This window comes from Stomoxys calcitrans, chromosome 4, assembly GCF_963082655.1.
Source record: "Stomoxys calcitrans chromosome 4, idStoCalc2.1, whole genome shotgun sequence".
Classification (NCBI taxonomy): domain Eukaryota; kingdom Metazoa; phylum Arthropoda; class Insecta; order Diptera; family Muscidae; genus Stomoxys; species Stomoxys calcitrans.
Window position 1 is genome coordinate 22,540,443 of NC_081555.1, and position 18,762 is coordinate 22,559,204.

At 35.8% G+C, this 18,762-nt stretch overlaps 3 protein-coding genes across 8 annotated transcripts in view; 2 read left to right on the forward strand and 1 right to left on the reverse strand.

Moving 5' to 3' along the window:
- LOC106085492 (uncharacterized) overlaps positions 1-8,065 on the forward strand; it is an 84,736-nt gene extending 76,671 nt beyond the window's left edge. For all 5 annotated transcript variants that reach the window (XM_013249775.2, XM_013249782.2, XM_013249766.2 and 2 more), the window contains 2 exons: positions 6,693-7,453; positions 7,595-8,065. In XM_013249775.2, coding sequence (XP_013105229.2) covers positions 6,703-7,453; positions 7,595-7,842 — 999 coding nt within the window. In that variant the 5' untranslated portion in view covers positions 6,693-6,702 and the 3' untranslated portion in view covers positions 7,843-8,065. The remainder of the gene's footprint in view (positions 1-6,692; positions 7,454-7,594) is intronic.
- A 51-nt stretch (positions 8,066-8,116) lies between these two features.
- Positions 8,117-18,735, reverse strand: LOC106085479 (molybdenum cofactor synthesis protein cinnamon). 2 transcript variants are annotated; one of them, XM_013249747.2, is made up of 7 exons: positions 18,609-18,735; positions 13,867-14,818; positions 13,543-13,812; positions 13,313-13,471; positions 12,987-13,149; positions 8,903-9,004; positions 8,117-8,720 (listed from the first exon to the last, which is right to left on the reverse strand). In XM_013249747.2, the coding sequence occupies exons 1-7, from the start codon at positions 18,637-18,639 to the stop codon at positions 8,577-8,579; spliced, it is 1,821 nt and encodes a 606-aa protein (XP_013105201.1). In that variant the 5' UTR covers positions 18,640-18,735; the 3' UTR covers positions 8,117-8,576. The 2 variants fall into 2 exon arrangements, with proteins under 2 accessions (XP_013105201.1, XP_013105208.1); XM_013249754.2 differs by lacking the exon at positions 18,609-18,735 and adding an exon at positions 16,043-16,150.
- LOC131993963 (N-alpha-acetyltransferase 38, NatC auxiliary subunit-like) lies at positions 16,213-16,782 on the forward strand. The gene is made up of 2 exons (XM_013249809.2): positions 16,213-16,320; positions 16,385-16,782. The coding sequence occupies exons 1-2, from the start codon at positions 16,288-16,290 to the stop codon at positions 16,703-16,705; spliced, it is 354 nt and encodes a 117-aa protein (XP_013105263.1). The 5' UTR covers positions 16,213-16,287; the 3' UTR covers positions 16,706-16,782.
- Positions 18,736-18,762: the final 27 nt, after the last annotated feature.

Here is an 18,762-nt window from a genome sequence, read left to right on the forward strand (position 1 = left end):
CAAAATAGAATTAAATAAATGCGAAATCAAATCAGAAGTGTAGGGAAATAAAAGTTTAAGAAACTTGATAGGAATACCATCAACACCAATAGACTTAGCCTTAATTTTTCCTTAAGCTACCACAACATCATCAATATTTACACAAGGAAAGGAAACCGAGTCTCCAATATCAGGAAATGATTCAAAATCAACATTAATAGGTCGGTTAGCTCGAACACCGGAACCAAAACCGTATCAACATCACCATCATAGACTAGACTGTCATCGCCAAAGCAACCAGAACCCTTAAGAATACGCCAAAAGCCCTTGGAATCTAAACTACCAAATGATTCAGAATAATATCTATTACTTTCCTTCCGTATAACGGATTTGGTCTTGTTCCGATATTTACAAAAAGTCTTCCAATTCTCAGGAGTACGATGCTCTTGATATGCACTATATGATAAATCTCTAAGATTCTGAGCAGACAAAATCTTTCTGCACTTCACCCAATCACCGCCGTCATTATGAATCCTTTTTCTTACAACAGGCACGAACGCAAAAAGATAATCAAAAAGCACGGTGATACGAGCACCCAAATCATCGACTTCAGAAGTGTTAAAGAAGGCTGCATAATCAAAGGCAGATAAACACTGCATCAAACCGTCCCAGTCAATATTTCCATAGTCCCGGTACTCTATTATGTCCTCAAAAGCCGCCAAAATAATATTAAAAGATGAAAAAATAAGTGCGTGGTGAGATATGGATGGACACTGAACTTGATTAGAGTAACAGATCATTGAGCCATCACTTACGAGCATAAAATCTATTAAAGATGATGATCCATGAGCAACACTATAATGGGTCAAAAGAATCAGCGAACAAATTACCATTTTATTGCAAAATCGGACGAAAATATACATGGAAGCTATAGCCAAATCTGAACCGATTTCAATGAAATTCTCCAATAATGTGTAGAGTTATAGGAAAATCCTTCCTACCACATTTCAAGAGAATCGGTTAGTAAATTACCATTTTGTTTCATTTTTACTGCAAATCGGACGAACATATATATGGGAGCTACATCCAAATCTGAACCGATTTTTTTCCAATTTCAATAGGCTTCGTCTCTAGGCCGAAAAGAATGCCTGTACCAAATTTGAAGAGGATCGGATTAAAATTGCGACCTGTAGTTTGTACACAAATTAACATGGAGAGACGGACAGACGGACATGGCTAAATCGAATCAGATAGTGATTCTGAGTCGATCGGAATACTTATGGCTCTATCTCTCTTCCTTTGAGGTGTTTCAAACAAATTCACTAAGTTATAATACCTTGTACCATAGTAGTTCTGTAGGGTATACTAATATAAAAAAATTAAAAAAAAATTAAAAAAAAAAATTAAAAAAAAAATTTAAAAAAAAAATTTTTAAAAATTATAAAAAATGGTGCAATTTCATATGAAAATATATAAAATAATTTTAAAAATATTAAAATTTATTCAATTCATTGTCATTGTTTGTTTTTTTTTTCTTCGTTTCAATTCTGCTACAAATTATTATTCCGATAATTATTGACTAGACCTACTTGAAAATCCTTTGTTTGGCCTGTGTTTTGTTAATTAAAGTATTTAAAGAAAAAATTCAATTAAACTTATGCCAAGAAATATTTCAACAATTTAGTCACGTTCTAAATACCCAAAGCTAGAGAGTCAATAAGGCATGCGCACACTAACAATGCCAGCGACAATGGTGCGCAGTATTTGGGTATAAATTATTAAACACCTTCAAAAGTTGATAAATTTTTTGAAGGTATATGAATGGCTTGGCTTGGCTTAACTTAGTATTTGTGTTTTTTTATTTAAGTTATATGTACTATAGACAGGTTGTTGTTATTGTTGTTTTTTTTTAGATATATACATTTATTTCTTGGTCTTTTTAGCTAATTAGTATTAGCGTTACGTTTGGTTGCATTACTTAATTGGTAGCAATCGAGAAGGAGGTAGAGGGCCAAAGTAGACAGACAGTCGGGTAGTATTTGTTAAAATTGATTGCGGCTATGGGGGTTTTGGGTGCTATTAAAGGGGTTGTTTAATGGTTTATTGTGGTTGCTATAGGTTAACAAAACAATATCTTGCTTAAGTATTTTTTAAATTCATATTGGCATACGGGAATTGTAAAAAATTTTATATAATTAAAAAAATAAGAAAATTTTGAAAAAAAAAAATTTTTCTTATAACAAAAAAAAAATCGGGCTTACCGCCCACCTATCTATTACAATACCCTACACCACTCAGTGATCATATCGAATGTGAAACATTAATGCAAGCTGTATTTTCAAAAATATATCAACCTAAGCGAATAACTTGAGTGAGCTACCTAGGGGGATGACCCCAGACCAAAGTTTAAACCCAGATTAAAAAATTACTTTTCCTTTAAATATGCCATCGCGTCACCATCTGCTTTGTAAAATTAGCTTTTCATTTTCCGGGTTAAATGAAAAAAAATCTAATTTGAAACTATACAGCCACCTTGTACTCACTCCAGCGTAATACGTCAAACTACCATTTTTTTTGTTTTGGTTTTGTATAACACATTTCTTGTTTTTTTTTTCTAAACTTTTTTGGCCAACAAAAGAAAGTTTTGCCTCTTCTGTTGCATTTTCAATTTACTTCGTCATAGTACTTGCTGGCATTGCGTAGCCACATACCTTTCCGACTTGTTGTAGTTGGTGTTGCTGGCATGCTTCATGCCTTTGCATGGACACTTGATTTCTTATGGAGGAGCCCCTATGCAATTTTTAACGTCATACAGACATACTTTTTCTGTTTTCTTTTTGAAACATAACTTGGTTCGTTGCACATAAATAGCATGGTTTTGCACAATCAAATATAATAAATGAGGGCCTTTTTTCATTTTTGCTAGGAAAAATTGCTTTTTTTTTTGGTCGAGGAACGGAAATTTTTAAGGAAAAGGCTTTATGGATTAGTGAAACTTTGGAAGATAGTAAAACGGAAATACAGTAGCAAAGCATTAAAGGGTTATTTTTTCATAGTAAGGCAAAGTTGTAGTAGTTTAGAAGAAAAATGTTCAAGGAAAAAAAAACAAAAGTAAAAAAACATGTTTAAAAATCATTTTCATACCAATTTGGTCAAATCACGAGGGCATATTATTTTTGTGCTTGGAATAGTGTCGAGCTAAGACCAATGGCATTTATTTCTATTTAGAATAACAAAGCAAAATAAAAACCCTTCATTTAAATTTTAGTTTCGTAAAAGTTACGTCGAATATTTTTTCGTAGAATTTGCCTAACAGTCGCTCAAGAAAATTTTTTATCGATAATTTCCTTGTACATTATTGTACATACAAGTTTTGTTGGATTGTAGAAGATTTTGTGGAAATTTTGCAGATTTTATTTTCATAGAAATTCAAGTTTTATAAAAATTTTTGTTAAAATGTTATTAAAATTTTTAACAGTCGCTCACGAAAATTTTTTATCGATAATTTCCTTGAAATTATTTGTACATACAAATTTTGTTGGATTGTAGAAGATTTTGTCGAAATTTTGCAGATTTTATTTTCATAGAAATTCAAGTTTTATAAAAATTATTGTTAAAATGTTATTAAAATTTTTAACAGTCGCTCAAGAAAAATTTTTATCGATAATTTCCTTGAAATTATTTGTACATACAGATTTTGTTGGATTGTAGAAGATTTTGTCGAAATTTTAATTTGATAAAATTATGCAGATATTATTTTCATAGAAATTCCATTTTTATAAAAATTTTTGTTAAAATGTTATTAACATTTTTAATTTTACAGAAAATTTTGACAACATTTTTTTATTTAACAGTTTGACTAAATTTTCTCAAAAAAAAGTAATGTTGACAAAATTTTTCCATAAAAATTATATTTTGAAAAAAAAACCCCCATACGATAAATTATTGGCTTTAATTTGTTGTTGTTATTTTCCAATCCCATGGAGGCCGGTTGTATGTGACTGGCACGGGTCTTTCCTCGACAAGGATTGTCGCCTCAGAGTGCAATACACTGCTACAACAACAACAAAATTGTTGCCAAACTTTTCTACACTTTTAATAATAGAAAAGAATTGGCAAGTTTTTCTTTAAAAAAAATAAGAACAAATTTTTATTTTTTCCATAAAAATTATTGGAAATTTTCTATAAAAACCAGTTTGAAAAAATAAAAAAAAGATAAATATTATTAAAACTTAGTTTTAAAAATAAAATGTCAACATAACTTCCTATTAAATTAAAATGTCTGCAAATTTCAGCAATTTTCATTAGAAGTATGAATGAATGTAGACTAATATTTTCGTAAAAAATTTTTCGTCAAAATTTTCTATCTTTGTCAAAATTCAATTTTTATAGAAAAATCAGTAAAAAAATTGTTTTTTATAAAGGGTGATTTCGTGAAAGTTATAGGAAAAACACATAAAATTCAGAAAAATGCATGAAATGTTTATTTGAATCGGTTCCTGTGGTATCAAAATGAAAGAAAACGTCTAAGTGAGTCTGATGGCAGATTGCCACTTTAACCCAACCTAACCATATTTGAATCGAAAGTACCGTCCATATAATTAAATGTTTGAAGATTATATCATCCAAATGTTGACTGTGACTGAGCCTCAAATGGTCCATCCGCTTAGTCCAATTTTACACACTCTTTCCAACATTTCGGCCGGTATCTCAAAAAAAAATCTAAAGGCCAATTGTCAGGTCCCGAACATGAAATAAAATGTTCACCGAATTCGCCTCTCAATAAGTCCATTGTTACGCATGCTATGTGGCATGTGGCACCGTCTTGTTGAAATCATATGCCATGCAAATCAAGCTCTTGCATTTTGGCCTCTCAATAAGTCCATTGTTACGCGTGCTTTGTGGCATATGGCACCGTCTTGTTGAAACCACATGCCATGCAAATCAAGCTCATGCATTTTGGCAAAAAAAAAATGGTTATCTTCTCACGATAGCGCTCACCATTCACAGTTACGTTACGATACGCATCATCATTAAAGAAGTACGGTCCAATGATGCGTCCAGCACATAAACCGCACCAAACTGTGACTTTTTCTGGATGCATTGGCAGCTCTTGCTATGCTTCTGGCTGATCTTCGCTCCAAAATCCATTGAGCTAAAAATTAACTTTGTCGATAAACACAATTTTTCCATAAAAAAGTGAATCTTCGGCCAACTTTCCAAGAACTTATTCACCAAAAATTCTGCGCTGTGGTAGGTCATTCGGCTTCAATTCTTGCACCAGCTGTATTTTGAAAGGCTTTACACCTAAATCCTTCAGCAAAATTTTCAATCTTGTTGAGCAACAGAGGCCCAATAGCTGCGAACGGCGACGAATCGATAATTGACGATCATCATTAACACTGGCCGATACAGCTGCGACATTTTCTTCAGTTCGCATTCTACATAAGCGTGTTGGTGGTTTTAATGTCCAGCAATGTAAATTTGGTGCCAAATTTAGTCACAATAGCCCGAATAGCTGCTTCAGTGGGTCGATTAAACTACCCATTAAATTTAAGAAGCGCCCAATGAATTTCTTTAGAGAGCATGCATTTTTATAATAAAATTCAATAATTTGCAAGCGTTGTTCGGTTATTAGATTCATGGTTAAATTATTTAATTATTTTGTCGAACTTTTAATGGGAAAATTTATCAAAAATTATCCATGGAAATTTTTTATAAAAATTTATTTTAAAGAAAAAATTTTGTTAAAGGTTTTATTTTATAAAAATAAATAAATGTACAAATTTTATTTTTATGGAAAATTTTTTTTTATATTGTCGAAATTTTGATTTTTTATATTAAATTTTGTAGAAACTTTATTTTTACAAAAAAAGCCCGTTATTTTATATTTATAGAAAAATTTTTTTAAATTTATTTTTTTTTATTTTATTTTTGTTGTGCCAAAACTTGTTTGTGGAAAATTTTTTTTTTAAATTTAATTTTTACAAAAAATTTAGAAATTTTTTGGCATACTACTTTTAATATAAATTAACTTTCCTTTTAAAAAGTTCTACCGAAAAATTTTTTATATAAGAGCATGTTTTGTAGAAAATTTAATTTTTATTTTAATATTTAGTCTAAATTTTATTTTTATAATTTTTTAAAATTTTATTTTTATAAAAATTTCGTTCAAAATTTGAATTTTTTTATTTTTGTAGAAAATTTAGTCGAACTTTCCTTAAGCGGAAAAATTTATTAAATATTATTTATTGAAAATTTTTATCAAAATTTACTTTCTAGGTAAGTTTTACTGAAATCGTATTTTTAAAGAAAATTTCATCGAAAAGTTATTTTTACAAAATATTATTTTAATATATTTCGTTAGATTTTTATTTTAATTTCGTATAAATTTTTTACACCAAAATTTATACGAAAAAGAAGGTTCATTCGAAAAAAAATTTTGTTATTACTAAATTTCCTTCCAAATTTTGTGAAAGTTTAACATTTACCATAAATTTTGTCTAAATTTTTTTTCTTTAAATTTTTTTATGTAGAAAAATTATAAAAAAAACTTAATTAATCAATATTGACCAAAAAAAGCAAACAACATTCGTGTTTTAGAGAATACTCGCCTTTTGATTGTGTTTCCATGAATTTTCAAATATTTGTTACGAATTCTTGCATGACATTTTTTTAAGTTTCCTGTTATCTCTTTGTTTCTCTTCTTTCAGCAATGCCATAATGGAACCCATGACAGCTCTAGTATTGGCCTTTCAACTATTGGCCCTATTCTCCATTGCTGGTGCCCTTATTATCTATTTGATTTGTAAAGTTCGCGATGACGATGTCAAAAAGGCCGAACATCCTAAATCCAATACCGTTTTGGTCACCAGTGCCGATACCGCTTTAGGCTTGCAATTGTGCACCCATTTGGCTAGCAAGGGTTGTCGGGTAGTGGCCGGCATGAAAGATGGTGTAGATAGCTTGCCTGCCAAACTTCTTGTTGGATGGTTGAAAATGCGTGAGTTTACCGAGGCCCCTGTATCGGGTACCATAATACCCATGTTCTTGGATGTTACCAAGGATGATGTTCTGCGTGAGGCTACTGAAACTATAGGCTCGCATTTAAGTGCTGGCGAACAAGGCATAGCGGCTGTCATCAACACCAGTGGCACTTTCTATCGGGGACGCATTGAAAGCCAGGAACTCTATCAAATGGAACAGATGTTTAAGACAAATATTTTGGGATCTTTGCGTATAGCCAAGGCTTTTGTTGATTTCCTGAGACCCACTTGTGGCCGTTTGATTTACTTGGGTGCTGCCAGCGGAGGTCATGGCGATGGTTTGATCGCTTACAATGTATCGCGTGTGGCCACAGATAAATGTGTACAAGAAGTACGTCGTGAATTGCAACCGTTTGGCGTAAGTGTGGTCTGTTTGGATACTTGTGGTTTGCATGCCGAGACGCTCTATAAACCACCAACTGCACAAAGTAAGTGAGATTGCATGGGCCGGTGAAGAGGAAAATGTGGCTGGCTCCATGGGTCCAAAATGCATTTTGTTTTTCTTTTTATATCAATTTGACTTTTTTTGCTCTGTGTGTCTATGTGTTTTTTTTTCCATTCAAATACAGTTTCCAGCGGTGCCCCGACAACCTACACGGCCAATGTTTTATGTCCCAGTGCTTTGAGTGTGGTGGAGAGAGCTTTGTGGGATCAATCACCTCATGAGCGTTACTCGTTATTGGCCTCCAACAAATATCAATTCGCGTTGCCATGCCGTTCTTCATTGCGTTCATTGTCCAACAAGAGCAACTCCGACAACAACGTCAATAAGAAGCCTTTGGAAAATCAATCAATCGGTGGTGTACAACGCGTCTGAACGACCAATCAACCAACGAAACAGAGAATGTGGAAATTTCTGTTTGCATCTGCAATAACAAGGAATTGATTGAATTTCTTTTATGTTTTTTCAAAGATAGACAAACAACTATTCAAAAAAATGCACAAAAGGATTTTGTTACCAGAAAAACTTAGTTGTAATGAGAGGTAGCGAAAGCGTTGGCGTTTAAGCTTGCGATTTCGATGCAAAAGCAAACAAATTCTTTTTCACATACTTTTTTTTTAGATTTGTAAATAAACAAATATCATATATATATCGTATTGTGTTTAACAGATTGATTTTAATTTTTTTTTTATATATAATTTGTTTTATCAACAACTAAGCTCTATAAATTGGCCACAACCCTTTTTTCTATTTCTTTTAAACAACTGTTTCATTTCTGTTTTTACTGTACATACACTTAAGTTTCGTTTATAAAAAAGTGAAAAGAACCTTAAAAAGAAATTGTATTTCTTGTAGTAATAACATTTATAATAATTTGATGAAAAATGATGATGTGAATTTCCAATCAAATGAACAATAAATTGAACATGATTAACTTTTTTGTTTTTTAAAACTTAATCTAATTAACAAGATATAGAAAAACAAAACCCTGGTGATGTTTTACTCATTGCATTTTGGGGGGTGGGGTTGGGAGGCAGACCTCAGCCATGCTTGGCTGATCAAGTGCCGATCATGGGCGGTGGTTTGGCCACGATGACAGCAAATAACTTTCATTCATATTTCGTTATGAAATCGTAACGCAATACACTGGCTGGCAATATATCACCAGCTTTGGCTTCAGTTTTGTTTTCACTGCGTGCTGGAAAATGCACAAGTACATCGGCTCCAACGATACTTTGCAAACGGCTACTCATCTGTTGTCCGGTACGTGGCAGTGCATGTGTTTACAAAAAAAATATCATAAAGCGAAAGTGTTAAATATGCAGTTAATTAAAGGTGTATGAACAGAAAGGGAGCCCAGAGAGCTACCTTCAAACTCCATCAAGTCTACTATTATGGTTTTAGTATGGCTGATGGGGCAAGACTTAATACAAACCTGATTGCCTGTAATTGAAGCGTAAAGTTGACCATCTCTGCTGGTGATTGCAGCACGCATATATTCAGGCCGTGGATCCAATGGTATGCTTTGATTTTCCAACTGCAATACCAAAAAAAAAAATAAAGAAACAGCGTAAAAGGCCTATAAAATATTGTTCCAAATGAATTGCTGCATCTTAATTAGCCTCAGATTACAGTCTCTAAAGGTGTGATTCAACATGTCATATGCAATCGATTATATAAATAAAAAACAATTTAAAGACATCAATCAAGAAAAATTTCAGCTCATTCGTTAAATCTGGATATTGTTAAATCTGGATAACGGTTTATATAGTAACTATATCAGGTTATACACCGATTCAGACCATACTTCCCACGAATTCATAACAGAACGCTACATGCAACATTTCAAACCAATCGGATAACAAATGTGGCTTTAAAGGTCTCGAGATGTGAATTCTGGGATTTAATTTATATGGGAGCTCTATCAGATTATATACTGATTGGGACCACACTTGTCATGATTCTTGCAAGTCATAACAGAACCCTACATGCAAAACTTCGAACCAATCGGATAACAATTTATATGTTAGATCTATCAGCTTATACACCGATTTGGATCATACTAGGCGCGATCTTTGGAAGTCCTAAAGCAACATTATGTGCAAAATTTCAGCACAATTGGATAAAAATTCCAGCTACTAGGGGCTTAAGAAATCCAATCGAAGGACCTCTTTATATTGGAGCTATATCCAAATCTAAACCATTATGGCCCATTTGCAATCCACAACGATCTACTTCAACAACAAATATCTATGCAAAATTTTGAGCGGCTAGCTTGACGCGTTCAAACGCTATCGTGATTTCGAAAGACAGGACACACATATGACTAGATCGACTTTGAATGTCCAGACGATCCAGAATATATATACTTTAGGGGATCATAGATCAACATTTCGAGTTACAAATGGAATGGGTAGATTAGTAAAACACCCATCCTATTATGGTGGGTATAAAAACAGAAATAGTGCGTTAATTTCGGCCGGACCGAAATTAATAATAACCCTCAACCAGCATTTGACGAATTCAGAGCTAAACTGCATCCACTAGCGACTCAAGAAGTCAAATCGGAAGATCAGTTTATATGAGAACTATTTCGCATAAAAGATTAATTTTGATCTTACTTAAATTCATGGAGGCCACCGTAGCGCAGAGGTAAGCATGTCCGCCTATGACGCTGAACGCCTGGATTCGAATCCTAACGAGACCATCAGAAAAAATTTTCAGCGTTGATTTTCCCCTTCTAATTCTGGCAACATTTGTAAGGTACTATGCCATGTGAAACTTCTCTCCAAAGAGGTGTCTCACTGCGGCACGCCGTTCGGGCCCGGTTATAAAAAGGAGGCCCCTTATCATTGAGCTTAAACTTGAATCGGACTGCACTCATTGATATGTGAGAAGTTTACCCCAGTTCCTTAGTGGAATGTTCATGGGCCAAATTAGCAATAAATTCATATTTAAAGTCATAACCAAACACCATGTACAAATTTGCATTGAAATCGGACAAAAATTGCTCCCTCTAGCGGCTCAAGAATTCAAATCGAAAAATCAGCTTATAGGGGAGCAATATCTAAACTATCCGAATCAAACAATAATTCTGGCCTTTAACTGGTCAAGAAGTGAAATCGAGAAATCGGTTTATTTGGAAGCTCTATAAGGGCAAAGCCCAACCTAGATTGTAATGGGTGTGGATGTTAAAAGTCGTCACAAAACACCATGTCAAAGCTGCAAATCGAACAATAACGTTATTGTTGTTATTGTAGCCACAGTTTCCTGTGGAGCTAGCGATCCTCGTTAAGCTCCTGTAGGTGCGTAAGCTCGTTCCAGTGCAAAGGACCGATCGCCGCGGGAACAGGGTGGCCATTTGTTATTTAAAAGCACAATTAAACCGCATTGTCATATAAAGCATCATAGGCACTCAGTATTTGTGCAAGAGCCGGTTCCGCCCGACCTCTTGCTGAGACTCTCCGCTCTATACCGTTGATTGGCCGGGACTGCAGCTACTCCGTATGGAGCATTCCACTGTCCCCAAACTGTGGACGCCCCCGCTAGCTCTCAACCAAGCTTCTCGTGACAACAATCAGCAATAAAAACCACACAGACCGGACCTCAATGTTCCGGCCTGTGTGGTGCTAACAGCTAACCCGTGCCGGATCGAATATGGCAGATATACCAGGTTATGGATCGATTCAAACCAAGCTCGGCATCTATAAACCAAATGCGGCACGCACAAAAATTCATCCAAATAAGACAATAATTGCGCCATCTAATAACCAAAGAAGTCAAATCGGGAGATCGGTTTAATTGGAAGCTATATCAAGTTATGGACCGATTTTAAGCAAACTCTGCATGGATACTCGAAGTCATAACAAAGTACTATGTGCAAAATTTCAGCAACATCAAATGAAAACTGCGCCCTCTAGAGGCTCAAGAAGTCAAATCATGAGATCGAAGCTATTTCAGGTTAAAGACCAATTTGGACCATACTTGATGTGAATATTGAAAATCATATCAATACACCAAGTACAAAGTTTCATCTAAATTGGACAATAATTGCGCCCTTTAGCGAATCAAGAATTCAAATCGAAAAATCGACTTATATTGCAGCTATATCTGGGTATGGGCTGATTTAAACCAAACTCGGCATAGATATTGAAAGTCAGAAAAAAACCCCATTGCAATTTTGTTCCAAATCAAAATTCATAACAAAGTACTATGTGCAAAATTTTAACAAAATCAGATGAAATCTGCGCCCTCTAGAGGCTCAAGAAGTCAAATCGGGTTTATATCGAAGAAGTCAAGTCGGGTTTATACTAATCTCGAGCTTACTGGTTGTAATAGCTCCTATATAAACCGATCTCCCGATTACACTTCTTGAGTTTCTAGAGAGCGGTGTAAAACTTGATATAGCTCCCATATAAACCCGAATATACTTCTTGACACTCTAGAGGGAGTAATTCTTATCCGATTTGGCTGAAATTTTCCACAGAGACTATGACTATGACTATTTCTATGACTTCTAACGTACGTGTCAATTATGGTTTGAATCGGTTTAAAACCTGATATAGCTCCTACATAAAACGACCTTCCGAATGCACTTCTTGAGCCCCTAAGGGCGCATTTTTTGTCTGATTCGACTTCTTCTATGGTCTTCAACTAGTGTGCCAAAGGTGGTATGAGGCGGTCCATAACCTGATATAGCTCCCATATAGGTTGAGGTTGAAAAGAGGGTGCAGATATTAAATCGCCCCATGCCACTATGGACATACACCTAAGCCAGTAATCAGTTCGTTGTGCATTTTTTTTACCTCCCATATAAACCGATCTTCCGATTTTATTTCTTTAGCCTTTAGAGGGCGTAATTTTGATCCGATTGGGTTGAATTTTGCAGTGTCTTTTTCTATAACCTCTAACATTCGTGCCATGTATTGTTCGAATAGGTCGATAACCTATTGGATATAGCTTCTAAAAAAAACGATCTCCCGGTTAATAGAATAAAATCAGGGTCAGGAGTTCAATACAGGTACCAGACAAAAATTTACTATTATATTTATAAGACAAGAGGATAAAACACCAACACTTAGGTGACAGCCCCTATCCTATGATAATTCCCTCGATTCCAAACAACACATAGAACCAGTTCCCATTGGGTTTGCACTGATTTCGACTGAATTATTGATACTGGTGTGTCTTTGTATGTGTCAAAAAAAAAAAGAAAAAAAATTACAGAATCATTTGACAACATTGTGATAACCGCAAAACCATTAAGGCATACTTTGTTGCAGAAAATTGCAGCAGATTTATAGCTTTGCAAAAACCTTGCTGGCGCCGACTTCTCAGAACAAGATAAGCAAATTATTAATTACAAAAAAATCGTGTTTTGGTTCTATCAAAACCTAATAGCAAAAGTTCAAGGCTTGTTTTTGTTCAGACTAAAGATGAGGTTGGACTTTTCTATAGTATCTTAATTTGATTGTTCTTTGTTTGTCATATATTCAAAAAAAAATGCAAATGATACATACCGTAACTTGAATGATGGGCAAAGTGCATTTCTCTTGACTCCAGCCAGAGCACCATCTTATGGCAGGCAAAGAAAACAAGTGGAAGCAAACGAATGCAGATACCGGATTTCCAGGCAAGCCAAAAAAGTATTTATCATCTTTGGCGGCAAAAGTCATAGGCTTGCTTAAAGGATTAATAAAAGATAAATATATGAATGATATTTATTAAGTTATTTTAAACTTATTCACAAAACTAAATGTAGATTTGAAAAAATTTGATTTGACAGATTTCCTATTAAGGCTTCTTTATGTTTTGTGAATAAGGTCGTAAGTTTTTTAAAACTCACCCTGGTTTCATGTTGACACGTCCCACCAACAAATTAAAACCTAATTTCTCTAGGGCTCCCTTAATGTAGTCCTTATCCCCCATGGAAACGCCACCACTGCATATAACAAAATCAACTTCATCGTAAATGGAGCTTAATGTTTGGGTGATTTCATCAAAACTTAAAAAAATCGAAAACAAAAAAAATCATATTTGACTCATCACACACACACACACACACCTATAACATACTTATCGGACAAGACCTTTGTTACGTAGCACTCAAATCCAAAGTATTGCAAAAGCTGTCTTAACATGGTGGTATTGGAATCATAGATCTTTCCTTCGACAGGGTAATCCTGAGGATCTAGCAGCTCGCTGCCTGTAGAAATTATAGCCACCAGAGGCTTATGCAAAGGCACGGCATGCCCCACAGAGGCCATTATGGATTTGACAACCACAGGAGAGAGATCTATACTAGGAAACAAGGGAGAATTTTTGGCTAGATCACAGCCAATTGGCCTAGAACAAAGAATTTTTGTAGATTATATGATATTTTTTTACTTTACTTCTTACCTTATATCTAAATCTTTAGTAGGTTCTATTAAAATCTCCACCAAATCTTCTAGACCATTCTTTTTGGTCTTCAATAATTTTGTATCTTCCACTTGTATGACACAGTCTGCCTTTAAAGGCACCGGTGCTCCCGTATTGATTTTATAACATTCATCTTCCTCAAAGTCCTCTGAGATAATGGCATCTCCTGCGGCTATAAAGCCTATAACTTTTTTGGTACCCGAAAATCCTGAAGATTTCATGGCATAACCATCTTTAATGGAAGCCCTAAAGGGAGGTATATCAACTGGTGACTTGAAATTCTTCAAAAGATGAGGCAAAGTTGCCTGAGGTTTCACAGTTTGCATTATAAGATTTAAGGTTTCAGTGACAGGCAACATGGGAAAAGGAGAATTGCGATCATTGGCATCGCCTTTGCCCGTCTTGTGAGGACAAACGTGACGAGTTGGCCCTGGTACTCTGGGACTTTGCAGCTGCTCGTGAGTCTTACGCACCAAATCCAAATCATTGTTGATTAAATGTAAGGCATGAGGCAGCAAATCCTTGATGTATTCAAAACACTCCGTCACCGCCTTTTCACTGCCTGGGAAGTTTATTATTAAAGTGCGTCCAGCTATGCCACAAATGGCACGTGATAAAATAGCAAACTTGGTCTTCTGCAATGAATGCATGCCTATAGCCAGGGAAAGTTGAGGACATTCTTTGTCCAACATTTCTTTGGTGGCCTCGGGTGTAACATCACGTGGAGCAAAGCCTGTGCCACCGGTAGTCAAAATACAAGCTACAGCCACTTCGGGTGAGGATAACTGCAAAAGCTTTTGCTTAATCAACTCCTTTTCATCTGGCAGTATTTCCTTCAGTACGCGAAAATTCTCAAAGTTCTCATTGATAAGTTCTACAAGGCGAGGGCCACTGCGATCGCGTGTAGCATCTTGGTGGCAGGTATCACTAACTGTAAGAAACGAAAATCGGAAAAATTAAGAAAAAATTTTGCTGTATAGAAAAAACTAAAAATAGGGAAAATAAGTAAAAATACCATATTTTTGGCTGGTCAGATTTTGATCAATAGATAAATCTTAAATTCTGATAATACGGCTGGCTCGATTCTTCGATCCCGAACAATGAAAAGAATTGGATATTATAGGATTCACAAAAAACATTCATCGGTACTATGGGTGCTGGGTGAAAACCTAGGTCCATTTTTTGATGCCGGAATCACAGGTGGGCGCCCCGGTTGCCGAGTTGGTAGCGTGATTGGATTACTAGTTCAGGAGTCATGGGTTCGATTCCCGCCAGAAGCCTTGGTCTGTCGCAACTGTGATATCACAATGGACTTAAAATTGTCTAAGTGAGTCTGTAAAGGACTGCCACTCTTACCTAACCTACCTAACCATCACAGGTAGAACTAAGTCGGTATCCCAATTTCAGTGCTACGGTGGATATCTATCGCGACACTTCTTTAAATCTGCTAGTTTGGTAATCCTACGCCCCATAGGGGGAAACTTGTCCACACAGTGGCCGTAGTCCTTGCACCGCCCAGGAAATCGGTCCTTTAATTTCAAGACAACTACTGTGTGACAAGCCTTATGCCTACGCGCGTTGAATTAAGGAAACTGGAAGCAATCTTTTCACATATCAATAAGTGCTGTCTGATACAAGTTTATCTCTATAGCAATGGATCTTTCTTTAATGGCCGAGTACGGACAGCGTGCCAAAGGTTGACAACTCTTTTCGAGGAGAAGCTATAATACTTAAAAAATCTCGCCATCATTAGGATGGGATAACCACAGCTGACATTTGTTCTGATGATCTCGCCAGGATTCGAACCAAGGCTTTCAGCTTAATAAAAGCAAAGGCTAACCTCTTCGGTGGCCTTCAACGGTGTAGAACACGCACTTAAAATGGGGTTGTTATGAAGACAAATAGGTCTTTTGTGCCGCTTTATGCTCCACTATTTAAAATTTTCCAAAAATTTGGTCACAAATGGCATACTATGGATTACTTGCACGATTTGCTATGACTAAACTAAACAAATTAACATTCGTGTTACTTTAATAAAATTGAAAAATTATTGTGCACTAACTGGAACTGTAATTGGAACATTGCAACTTCAATTTCTGGTGAAACATTTGGAACTTTGGCTTGCTTTTAAGCCATACCTAGGCTCACGTCTTACCTGTAATAACAGCAAACACTATTTCGGACATCTTTATGGAGCAGTATACGAAGAGGAACTAAAAAACTGCCGGTAGCTTCCAAACTTGTTGCTGAAAATATACACTGATAACAGAGAAACAACCCTGTTTTAGTTCATACAGGCTTGACATACATATAATGGCCATCAGATGTTTTGTGTTTTTATATTACCAAAATCCAACAAAAGCATTCGGGTCTCCTTACAGTTTACAAAAAAACTAAGAAATGAACGATTTGACAAATCCTAAACAATATGAGGTAAGGAACTATAATATCCAAACATATTCCCAAAGACTTTAGTTTCCTTTCGTATATTCCACAGAACCCTTTGCTCAATAATGTCATTACCAACAATTCCAATATCAGCGATGAACATCTAAGTCCAGGCAAACGAAATCTAAGAAACTGGCTGGGAAAACCTTTTAGAATCGTAATTACGGATGGCCGAGTTTTAGTAGGTTTCTTCAACTGTACCGACAAAGATTCTAATATTGTATTGTCCATGTGTGCCGAATACTTGGAGGAAGGTCAGGATGCCCGTATTTTAGGAAATGTAATGATTCCCGGTAAACATATAGTCTCTGTATCTGTAGATATGCCTGCCCAAGCCGTTTTATTAGGGTTGCCGCAACGGCACAGATAAGGGAACTTGATATGCCAATTCATTTTTGAATTCGCCTTACAAAAATATAAACTTTAAAAATATATTTAATACCTAAATTGATTTTTGTGTTCACTGCTGTTATGGTTCTTAAACTTGGGTTATATTATGGCACGCGTCTGGCAACCTTAATCGAAAAAATTCACTCGGGGAACTTTGATCTATTTTGTGATTCAAATAGCACAGAAGGACTCACACAAAATTGACTGCAGTACAATGCCAGATATTAGAATGATAAAGTGCCAACATGCATGACAAAAATGGGGACCAGGCGTGCTAGAGAAGTTCCCCCTAATCTCCCATATCAAGCCCCTATTGAAGGCAAGAATGCCGAAATGGCTATTTGCCTGAAGATAATTTAGACTGGAAAAATAGTATTCGGTAAGCCATAAACCTGCACCTCCCCCCAAAATTCCAGGGCAGTGCCAGAAAAGGTGCTCCACCGTCGTCCTCACAAATCAAGCGTCATGTGTCAATATATCCAGCGTGACGTTAAAGTGCTCACTTTGTTATTGCTTTTCCGGATCCTATCTGCAATGGGAGGTCCCCTGATAACAACAAGTGACCTCATATTGGCGAATAGCACTTACTTTATCTTTACGTTAAGCCCATTGGCCAATTTTGGCAGCATACTATATGCACACTGAACGGCCACACACCAAGATGGAAACGTTATCCTCGTAGCCAACAACCTTTACCCTTCCTTTTCAAATGACCTGAAAATCCCACCAATATCCAAGAGCCTCAATAGGGATACAAACACCGTCCTTGAGGTGATTGAGCTCTAATCACAATATTCCTATTTGAGCCCATTGCTATAATACGCATCAACATCGTATGAACTTAATTCAGGAGGAATCCTCATGTCTCCCAGGTCCCTGGTTACAATCGAGACACATGCGAAATTGGAATCAATACCAGCCTAATGGAGCCATAACTACCCAGATCTGTTGTGGAAGGTAACACTTACTGTAAGGAGAGAAAATGTTAAAAAAAAATGTTTCGCTGTATAGAAAAAAAAAACAGAAAATGGGGAAAATAATCAAAAATTCCATAATTTTGGCATAGTTTGACTGCTAGAAAAATGATAGCCGATACCGATATAACGGTATATAGGATTCACCAAAAAACTTCATCGGTACATCGTTATGGGTGCTGGGTGAAAACCTAGGTCGATTTTCCGATGCCGAAATCACAGGTCGAACTGAGTCGCTCCTACAATGTCAGTGCTAAGGTGGATATATAGATCGATACTATGTTAAATCTCCTGCGCTCCCGTTGGGGAAACTTGTCCAACAAATATTGTGAGACCAGCCATATGCCTAGAAACATTGAATTAAGAAACCGGAGGGGCAAACTTCTCACATATTAATAAGTGCTGTCCGATTCAAGTTTATCTCTTTGGCAATGGATCTCTCTTCAATGGCCGAGTGCGAACAGCGTGCCGAAGGAGGACAACTCTTTTTGAGGAGAATTCATTTAGAAGGCTACTTAGTCAATTACATGGCATGATACCTTAAAAATTTCGCCAGAATTAGGAGGGGATAACCATAGCTGAAAAATTTTCTGATGTTCTGGCCAAGATTCGAACCAATGCGTTCTGCGTTATAGTGGACATGGTAATCTCCTCGGTAAACTCCAACGTTTGTAGAACACATTAAAAATGGGGTTTTTGTGAAAACAAATAGATCTTCTGTTCCGCTCTGAGCTCAACTATTTAAAATTTTCTAATAATTTGGTCACAAACGGCATGTTATGGATGATTTGCAAAACTAAACAAATTAACTGACACAGATACTTTAATAAAATTGGAAATAATTGAGCACTAACTACCATAACTTCATAATTGGCACTTTGGCTTCGCCATAGCATGCTTCCAGCTTACCTGTTATAACAGCAAACACAGTTTCAGACATCTTTATGCAGCAGTACAAGAAAAGGCACTAAAATAAATTGGCGATAACTTCCAAACTTGTTACTTTATGTGATGCTGAAAATAAACCTGATAACAGAGACAAATTTTATTCAAATGCGGGAAA

What these genes read in the sequence shown, in the direction of transcription:
- LOC131993963 (XM_013249809.2), top strand. Translation starts at nt 16,288, where the DNA reads ATGAACGATTTGACAAATCCTAAACAATATGAG. An exon ending in CAAATCCTAAACAATATGAG is followed by an intron (nt 16,321 to 16,384) that starts GTAAGGAACTAT and finishes TATATTCCACAG; the next exon opens with AACCCTTTGCTCAATAATGT.
- LOC106085479 (XM_013249747.2), bottom strand. Translation starts at nt 18,639, where the DNA reads ATGTCTGAAACTGTGTTTGCTGTTATAACAG. An exon ending in ACTAAAGATTTAGATATAAG is followed by an intron (nt 13,813 to 13,866) that starts GTAAGAAGTAAA and finishes TCTTTGTTCTAG; the next exon opens with GCCAATTGGCTGTGATCTAG. An exon ending in CGTGTCAACATGAAACCAGG is followed by an intron (nt 13,150 to 13,312) that starts GTGAGTTTTAAA and finishes TAATCCTTTAAG; the next exon opens with CAAGCCTATGACTTTTGCCG.